The 10,145-nt window shown below is 35.0% G+C and overlaps 1 protein-coding gene across 1 annotated transcript in view; it reads right to left on the bottom strand.

Annotated features, from left to right (window-relative positions):
- SLC17A7 (solute carrier family 17 member 7) overlaps positions 1-8,698 on the bottom strand; it is a 741,037-nt gene extending 732,339 nt beyond the window's left edge. Inside the window, exon 1 of the mRNA XM_044059515.1 lies at positions 8,120-8,698. Within this exon, the coding sequence (XP_043915450.1) occupies positions 8,120-8,181 (62 nt within the window). The 5' untranslated portion in view covers positions 8,182-8,698. The remainder of the gene's footprint in view (positions 1-8,119) is intronic.
- Positions 8,699-10,145: the final 1,447 nt, after the last annotated feature.

A 10,145-nucleotide genomic window follows, 5' to 3' on the forward strand; every position in this document is an offset into this window, starting at 1 on the left:
TGAAACGTTGGACTGAAAACCAGAGCTCTTTAACATCTCATAGCTTTAATCTTTTGTGCTAAGCTGAGAGATTAAAAAAACTTTGTACGCCCACCATTTCTTTCAAATTACTGAGGCAATACCATGGAAAGAAATCTATTGATTCCTCAACATTTGCTTATTCAAAAACAGTAATATCTAGAAATTAGTTCTTATCCATGGCTTTATGCAACCAGTAGTTGGGCAGAAGACTACACATGTATATGAAAAGAATATATGAGGTCCTTAATTAAAGGAGGGAAGATGGAGCAGGGACAAGAACTGGTACTGTGGTGGAAAAAATGTATGTAATACTAAAATTAATTTCTTAGTAAGTCCATTATAATAAACCGAAAAGAAAAGATGTAAAATATTCAAATATTTACTTTAGTTAACTCTCTTATCTAGTATAGTCAAGATGAGAAATAATCCATTTAAAGTGATCTAAACCTATTGAAGAACTGAACAACCCTTGTCATACTCAAAATGAAAGAACAGAATGGAAATGATGCAAAAGGGAAAGAAGTGAATGTTTTTATATAGCACCAATACACATGTAATATAGAAGGCTGGTTATGAGGAACCACTCTGTAATAATTACCTCTGCAAAACTGCCTATCCAGCAATCCAGTCTGAGCTGAGCTGAATGCCCAGTAATCATGTCAGCTTTAAACACCAATTATACTTTGAGGAAAATTAATTCTGGTAGCCCCATTGTTGGGCAGGGGAAAAAATGTATGATTTGTTTGCATTGTTCTGGCATTTCATAATGGGTTTAGGCCTCTCAGACGTTATCCGGGGGAAAGATTGCAAATCAAGTATTCAATAGGATCCTTCTCTTTTTGAAAAAGTCATCCATGCATTAGAATAACCCACTAAAATATCAAGAACAACACTATAAGTTAGATAGTCAAATGCTGCTTTAGGATGATGTTCATGACTGACAGATGGTGTTAAGCTTTATAATTTCATGGCTCAGCCACAGGTCGTGAAATTGTGTTTAGCTTTTAATGCACTACATAAAATTTTTCCATCACAGTACCAGTTCTTGCCCTGCTCCATCATCCAAGAAGAATTTTATTTTTTTTACCTAGTTTTGTTTCTTTCCATACTTAGATGGTTTGATTTTAGTAAGTATGTCATTTGGAAAAGCCACTCCAATACCTCAATGTATTCAGTGATAAATGAATTCTTAGTTTCGCAATTTTACTGGGGAAAATATCTTCTGGAATATTTTTGCTATGATCCAAGTTGTTATCACTCCAAGAGGTGGCAGCAGTTATGTTAGAAGGAATGGTTCATCATTCTAGTGAAGAAATGTTGGATGCTAATGGTGCAGATGTACAAATAAACATCACAAAATATAACACAAAAACTGAAAGGGCACACAAGTACCTCTAAGCACTGGCCTCTTTTGTATTTTTCCCCTTAATGAGATTTGCAATTTAAACTTAAATGTAGGCAGCTATGACTACTATAGCACTTGTAAGACATGATTATGAATTAGTTTGATTTGGAGGTCGGTCTTCAAGTGAGTTATTTCAGAATAGTTCAGTACCTCTATATATTGTAAGCACCATGTGACCTGCGATTTTCTTTATAGACATTACTGTCTAATTGAAATTATTTTATTACTCTGCTCATATTGTTTTTAGCTGCAGATATATGCAGTCTTTGGAAATGGACACTAAATGCCTAAATTCGTTTCTGAAATGACAACAGTGAAACAAAAGAGTGCGTCAAAATACGAAATTCGAGAAACAGCTTCATACCTGCATTGCAAACTGGGGGGTTGCCGGAGTTAAACTAAGGATCATCTGAATGTAATGACTATGGAATGCGGGTGTATTCCCATATGCACCTGTATGTAAATAAGTGGGGAAGTGTCGATTGCGCTGCTATTCAGAACATTTGTTGTCACGATTCATCATCTACCTGTTTGATTAATGTAGCTATCAGTCTAAGATGAATTTTTGACCCGGGTTCTTGGGGGAAACAGTAATACAGCGAAGTGACAGGAAGCTGAAGAAATTGTATTTTCGTAAAATTAATATTTTGTGAGTCAGATATTGGTTAGCCTTTCACGCTTCTTTGGGTTTGTGCCATTATTTTTACAACAATAAACTGTGATAGTGCCCGTAGTGAACCGACTTGCTGTTATTTTAAGGTTATTGATAAAACTGTTTTTGTAACAGAAAAAGATATACCAACACAGTATGGAATCGTGGTTTCATTTTAAATATTTTAATTTTCTTTATGAATAAAAATGATGGTCTGAGTGATCATGACGTGATTATATTCTGTTGATAAAAGTCCATTTCTTTACATGAAAAAATAACGCCAACAAAGTCGCCTTTGTCATTGTGGCATTCTATTTGCCGGACTTTTTTCGGGGAGGGAGGTTAGTTGTGAAATGGAACAGTAAAGCACTGTATTTTATTAATAGTTCAGCCTTATTCTAAGCTTAAGAGAAACTATCTGAAAATGAAAACTGCTGTTTATATGTCTGTAACATTTTACAGTTGTGTTAATTATTTATAGATAGTTCAAGAAATACAAATCTACCAACAGGCATCACATCACCTGTATTAGTTAGGATTTAATAATTTTATTGAGCATGTATGTTGACATAGTCAAGATTTATAGAAATGCTTATGTAAAAAAAAGTTTAGATAATTATTGTCCGTATTGTAATAAGCTGATATTTGGATACTATTTTAAAGGTTTATAGATCTTTATCGGACATGTTTATATTTTACACAAAATATGTCAAGCATTGTGTATATATTGTATACAGTTTTAAGGAAATTGAGACGGGGGGGTTAGACAGGATCATACTATCGCAGATAGATTTTTTATTTATAATGTTCAAATGTTATTTAATCTAGTCTTTATTTGTTGTTGTTAGGCTCTTTTCTACTATGACAATCTCAATATTTTAATTATATTCATAAACGTAGGCATCGTGCTTGATGGTACATTAAAGCGCATATTAGCGACATGTAAGCAGGTTTCTCAATTTTTTTGTGTTAAAGTTCAATCAGAAATAAAAACACACGACTTCGACTTCCACTGATTTATATTTTGGTTAAAGTTTTCGCCACTTAACAAATTATTTAAACTGATGTACAATCACATTGTTGTGGGACTTCAAGGATTTACTCCGTTAGTTCAAAGCCTAGCCTAGATTGTAAAGTAGGTTCGTATTATTCTGCAATCTGTTTAAATTCAGTCATGAATCAGTGTATGCATTCCCCTGTCTTAACAAAAATGGAACTAAATTATTCTTGCCAAGTGATAAAGGACATGGTTTCTGTATAGTGAATAAATCTGTGTTGTATGAATAATATCAAAGATATTCACCTGCTGCCTTACATAATTCCAAGGTCAAGTGCATAATTGGCTATTCTAGAATCAGGCTATGATTTCATCTTAGTTTACTCTTATACTAATATATTTCAGAATTACAAATATTTTTTAAGGCAGAAGTTAAATGTTATTTTTAGTATTTTCTTGACAGCTACAGTGCATACCTCGTAGTTCTCAGTACAAGAATCCTAGAAAAAGCACAAAGTAATGGGGGCACAAAGGCCCCAAAATGGGGACAGTTTTAAATATCGCTCCTACAAATATAGAAAGTTGCTGGAATAACAGGTTTTATCTTAATATACATTCACGGAAAAGTCGGAAACTCAAATATATGTCATTATTTCGTGACTTCTGTGCTCGGTGCTTTGACAGAAAACCACAGATTTTATGAGGGACAGACGAAAAATATGATGCAAAAAATCTGGGCCTTCTGCGAAAATCCGGACAGTGGAAATGTATGCTAAGATGGCATTTCTAGATGAGACATAATCAGTTCGTTATTAACGACGATTGTTAACTTCTTCTACAGTCTAACCTAATTCTTAGAAGACCTGTTTAAGTGGAAGGCACACTTCTGATTATTTGTCAAGCGTGGTAGAACCATAAAAATAAAGAAGTCGACACGTGTATGCAAGGAAAGGATAAAATCTGACATTGCCCAAATCCAGGCAGTAATTACCTTTATCTAAATGACAAAAAAGTGTAGGAATCTGGAATAATATAACCTTATGTGTCGGTAACAATCTTGTATGGTTATATGACCTGATTTACCACCATACCTCTAAACCAGTTAGAGCAACAAATCTGGACAAAGTCATAAATAAAAGTGGGACAAAGGCCCCAAAACAGGGACAATTTTTAAATATTAATCTTACAAACTTAGAAAGTTGGTAGAATATAAGGTGTTGCATTAGTATGAATTTTCTGAAGGTTATGAAGTCTGGAGCTCAAAGGTCTGTCATTATTTCGAACGTCAATATTTTATGATTTATCACTAATTTGCCAGAAAAACCGCACTCTTATGAAAAACGGACCAAAATAGGAGGCCGAAATCTGGACATTCTGCGAAATTTTGTACAGTTGAAAAGTATGCGCTGTGACTAGTGCGCTGTAAACATCGTGATTTATATGGTCAACCAACAGAAAACGAAAAAATATTGATAAATTTACAAATCTTTTTTTTTTTGTCTTGAAGGCTGTAATTTTGCAACAAAAGCCTTAACATAAAAATCAGCAGTAGGCGTAAAAATGTGTAAAAAAGCGTTGTGAATTGTGCATGTGTGTTGTCACTTAAGCCAACTATTACATGGATACAAACGCTGCAACTCATTGCATTTATGAGTACTTTTCAGAATTCACTGGTCCACTTATTATTAAATAATAAGCCTTCCTCACATCTGTGTTGTATTTTAATTTTGAATCACGCAAATTAGCTCTCAGGTAACATACGTTGTTAAAACAAAACATACACTTCTCGTGTCCAAAATTAACCCTTCCATGTAATGAACATATATAATACTGACCAACTGAAAATGTTACCTTTGGTAAGTTGTTTCTCTGTAATAAAAAAAAAAACATGCACACAACACCTCATATATTTTTTAATGTTTTAAGAAAATAAACATATTTTGTAAGATACGTGTGAATTCGATGCACTGCTAAAACATCAAAGAAAATAAATGCCCCCTGGTTTAAGAAATATCTCATTTAAATTTTGGAACGGCTGCTGTCACACCATTTTATTTTTATTTGTTTTCTTTTTCTTAAAATCCTGTCTAAAATATTAGAACGTTTTAGTTCAAACAATGTTAACTCGAAATAGAAATAAACAAAGTAGGTTATCTGCGCCTTTGTTCAGTACTGAAATTGTAAGTGTTGATTTATGTCTACAAACAAAATACATAAATAAATAAAATGTGTATTCTCAGAACGTCTTAAGCACTGTTGTGAAAGTATGGTTTTACTACCTTTATTTAATCACCTGTTTTCTACGGCATTTCCTAACCTCGGACATCTTAGCCAAAGACAATATTCATTTTGTGATTTTTCCCGTAACCAGCCCAAATAATGTTGTTTCACAGATAGCACATATTGAATGCCAGTAGTAAATGTGAATCTCACACAAACACGAATACACCTGGAAAGTCAGTTCGTTAATCCCGTGAATATGACAAGGACAGAGTTAGGGAATAAACCCGGTGAGTGCGCTTTCCAAAAATAACGCTAAGGACTAAGCCATACAATAGAAATATTAAATTTACCGATTTTAAAATAGTAATGTATTAAACAAAAGGAAAGTGTGAAATCAGACAATTTAAAATATCTAATTCGATGACAGTGTGTGATACTTTAACAAAAATATTTGTTCGTAACTTCACTCTTAAATACTTCAAATTGATAGTACTAAAATAAAGCCGTCTCATTTTGAAAAGAAACAAAGCAAAAGAAAAATAAAATAATTATTGGACAAGTCTTAATTTTGCTAAAAAAGTAAACATAATTTGCTTGCGTTGGTTGGCGATGAATGTTATCATGAACATTATCATGATTTAGTAACAGATTGGGCATCTCTAAAAAGGAATCACTCCTAACCATAATCAGTTAGCAGGTTCTCAAGCATTCCATTTGGTTTTCATTTCCAACAGAGTCAATTTAGAGATAATTCTATTTGAATGATGGGTGAATTTAGTATTTTCTTTTGAAGACTTAATAACGCATTATTGACGAGAAGACTCGATAAAATATAAGCTGGGGCTACTCATCAAGTTCTCTTGAATTAGTCTGCAATTCAGTCCTTCCACCTTTTCCATCATGTTGCCTTTTTACCCCTCCCACCCCAGACTTTCTGTCTCTCTGTTCCTTGGCGTGATGGGGTGGGGGGGGGGGTGCAGAGTTATAGCCAAGACATCTATTCTTTAAATCCAGATAAAATCGCTTTGAACCCCTAGAATAAAACAAGGATCGCCTATCACTTTACAGGTAGAATAAAACACCTTGTGAGCTTGTGAGTCAATTCTTAAAGGGCACGGAACTCATAAGATTTGCAAAATAAAAAAAAAATACTGTGTTACCTCCATTAACCTCCCACAATTTTTTAAGAAAGAAGATCCAATTTTCTGATCTATGAAGCATTACTATGTATTTTCAACCTAAGCACCTGTTTATGAATGTAGCTACCGTATTTCTGTTCTAATGTGCCTGCCTCCCCAGTCTCAGACTGACAGACATTTAAGTCGTAAATCGTTGGTTATTTTCTTAGAATGAAAGAATTAAAATCCCCACAGAATTGTAATTTGTTAGTTGCATATACTGATTGAACTCGCTTCCTATTCTTCAAGAGAAATGTAATTCATTCGCAACACTTCTGAATTAAAATAAAACACGACACTGTTGAAAACATCTCATTAAGAGGCTGGAGGAAAAACAAGCAGTAAACCGATTAGGTATGATTATTCCAGTTTGGAGCAGTTTGTATTTTCAGTGTCCTTTATATTAATACATAAAGTTCAACCGCATTAAACAGATTAAACAATCATTATCAATGCGCCTTTTCGTGTCTCGAAGCTTAAGGACAGTCAGTTAAAATATATATAAAAACTTCAGCTCGGTCTAAAATTGTCATAGAAGACAAGACCAGGTCTGCAGAAGAACTGATGCCTAATATCTACTACATTTTAACTACACTTGCTAGATGTTCAGATTATAGTTGTGAACTCTCTCTCATCAAATTATCCCAAACTCCGACAAATGATTAGAACATAAGATGCTTTGCAGTCCATTATGTAACTTCTCTCCCTGAAAAGAATTAAATCTGTAAGCACATTAGATGCACGATAATCTGTAGATGCAAAGATAATCAAATGGAAGAAAACAAAGAAAGATGGAACAGGTTAAAATACTCTTTTGTTTAGAATTCCCTAGATTAATAAAGATTCAGAGCAGGATAAGGGCGAGATAAAAATAACTGGAAGAAAAATCGTGTTAATTTACCCCTTTAAATTATTTATTAGTTTGGGCATAAATCCCAAAGGCAAAGAGGATGTCATTGAAAGGAAGTGCGTGTCGGGAAAAGAGAAAATGGTTTGTAAATTGAATCTGAAGTGACAAAAATCAATCAAAGACTTTTATGCCCCAGATGGAGCTGGGATTCGGCTCTAAAGATACTTCATCCCTATTGAAAATTGTTAAGTTGTTACTAGGAATCGTCAAACCTTAACGATAATATTAGACATTTAAAATGGTGGCTCCGAGTAGGCCTAACGTTTTGAAACGCTAATTGTGAAGTTAATTAAAATATGGCGTTGCTTCAGTATCTCTCACCTCAGCACAGTGTGTTTAGGTAAATGCGAAATAAATTATAAAAAGAATAATAGTAACAATAAATAATTAGGAGACAGTACGAGAGTTTGACAACGCGCATCTGAATATGTGATAGTTTATTGAAATCAGCGTAACAGATATTTTCTGTCGCAAATGCTTTCTCGTCTTAGTTTGAATACATGCGTTTCTTGTAATGTTTGACTGTCTTGTGAAATCCTGTTGCATATGAATAAATTAAACGGTGAAATGCCCAGCGTCACTGCTAACGTGATTTTAATTCACTTGTAAAATCATTTTAGGCGACAAATATGCCTAAGCATTCAAATATAAAATAAAGGCAGCCGCCCATTGATATGCAGCAATATACCACAATTTATCAATTTGCTGGACGCAAAATTAAAATATTACTCACCTGTGCAGTTGCCCTAGAGCATTCCCAGCTAATTTTTTGAACTCTTCTTTTTTAAGTTCCATTTTCTTCCACAGATTTTGTTACACGTTTGCACTTTAATTACCAAGTTCTCAGCATACTCATCAAGAATGTAAGGCGGAATATGGTGGAAATGGGAAGTGCTAAATCTTGACTTTTAGAAGCTTTCAGTGCAAAGTTTAGAAATCAAAACAACCAGGAATAAAAATAAAAATAATATTAATTGTATGGCACAAAGACAAAAGAAGAGAAAAAGGGGAATGTCGAGAGAGGGAAGTACTAGCTAATGTCTACATCTGATCGAGGTGCATTCGGATTGAGCCATAGTAGTATCAGGTCGAGTGCTGCTGAATGACAGTGAATCCAGCAAATAGCCCTCCTTCTTGCGTGGGATGGTCGTCAGATAAGGCGGAAGAAACATCAAAAAAGTTCCTTATGAAACCTATGAAGCCGCGTCGGGCTCTGATTTAAAAGGCTAATCCTTTAAATTTAGTACTTGGGACAAGATGAATGCACTGTTTTGGTTCAGGACCCTGGACAGGCCCCAGTATACTTTGATAGTAGTACCATGGACAGTTCCATAGAAGTTTGCCGGCATTGGAGCTGTAGAGGAGGGGAGGTACCGAAACGTTCTGTGGCTTCCTCAGTGGGAGGGGCTATGGCGCTGTGAAAGGAGAAAAGCGCCCCTCGTACTTAAAACAGGGCTCACATTGCTAAAACAACCTGCCAGAAGCAGAACTGGCAGCAGAGGAAAATCCATATCCGGATGTATTGCTTTTTACACCTCCTCTACCGATTGTCTAGCATTTTCACAAACAATGAGGAATATTATTTTAGATTTCAACGCCCTATATGTGTTAACCACATCACACCAGACGGAATCTATCTGTCTGTCTGTCTATTTATCTATCTGTCTGTCTGTCTATCTATCTATCTATACCCGTGTGTCTGCCTGTATTTATATAGATAGATGATAGAAAGACAGGCAGAGTGTCTGCGTACTGTTTTTTGGAGTAAGGGCATTGGGTAGACATTCCCAAATAATTTCATTGTATCATGTAACCAGTATACAAACAAGGTGACAGCAGAAACTTGACTTGGGTGGGAGATTTATGCTTGTCCTGACAGGCATGGTAACAATCTTGTTTAAAGAGAACCCCCACAAACAGACATGAACGAAAAGGTGGCGTGCAAACGCATGCAGGCATAAATTAACACAGAATAGGTGGCTGATTTAATTATTCACCCGGGCAAAACGGTAAGCAATTATTCTGTTTGTGGTGCGTCCGTCAAAAAGTCAGGACATTACCTAACCTCACTAAATATCTGAAATGTACTGGATAACTTACAGCTGAAAAATAGCATATTGACACACTCTGCAATGTGTTTCTTTTTTAAACCGGCGTTGAATGACAGGTACATTGACTGACTGGTTGTGTCAAAGGTAGGAACACTGGATTTTATAGTTTTATACTTTGGGTTATATGGCCATGACCTCTAATTTCGTTTTCTTTTGCAATGTTAATGAATATCTGTTTTTAAAAAAGTAAAAGAGTGAAACCATAGGTTACTGCAGAAAGAAACTTACAAAAAAAAATATATAGTGAAAATGCATTTTCTTCAGACCGAGTTGCAGCTGCTGTGTCCAGTAAAATGATTCCTGCTTCACGTGAGGGGCTGGTATAAGGAAAGAAGTCTGGGATGGAGAAATGCATTTAGACTAAATATAATGGTTTTATGTTCACCTAGACATAAACGGCGTCCAGCGGTAATAACCAGCTCTACACATAATGTACGAACTTACGTTACGTCCCTTATATAATGCTCTAGACGAAGTATCACAATAGCTGTGCAAAGCCTCCTTTTAGTTTTATACAGGGAGCAATTTTACAGCACCTCAGCTAAATGCACTCTGGTTTTCAGTAATCAGTATTATTAAGCAAGAGCGTAACTGTCTTAACTTTACTTCAGATTTAATTACGACAAAGCCTTCATAGCAACAAAACAC

This window comes from Protopterus annectens, chromosome 17.part0 (assembly GCF_019279795.1).
Source record: "Protopterus annectens isolate FY-2018-M chromosome 17.part0, PAN1.0, whole genome shotgun sequence".
Lineage (NCBI taxonomy): Eukaryota > Metazoa > Chordata > Ceratodontiformes > Protopteridae > Protopterus > Protopterus annectens.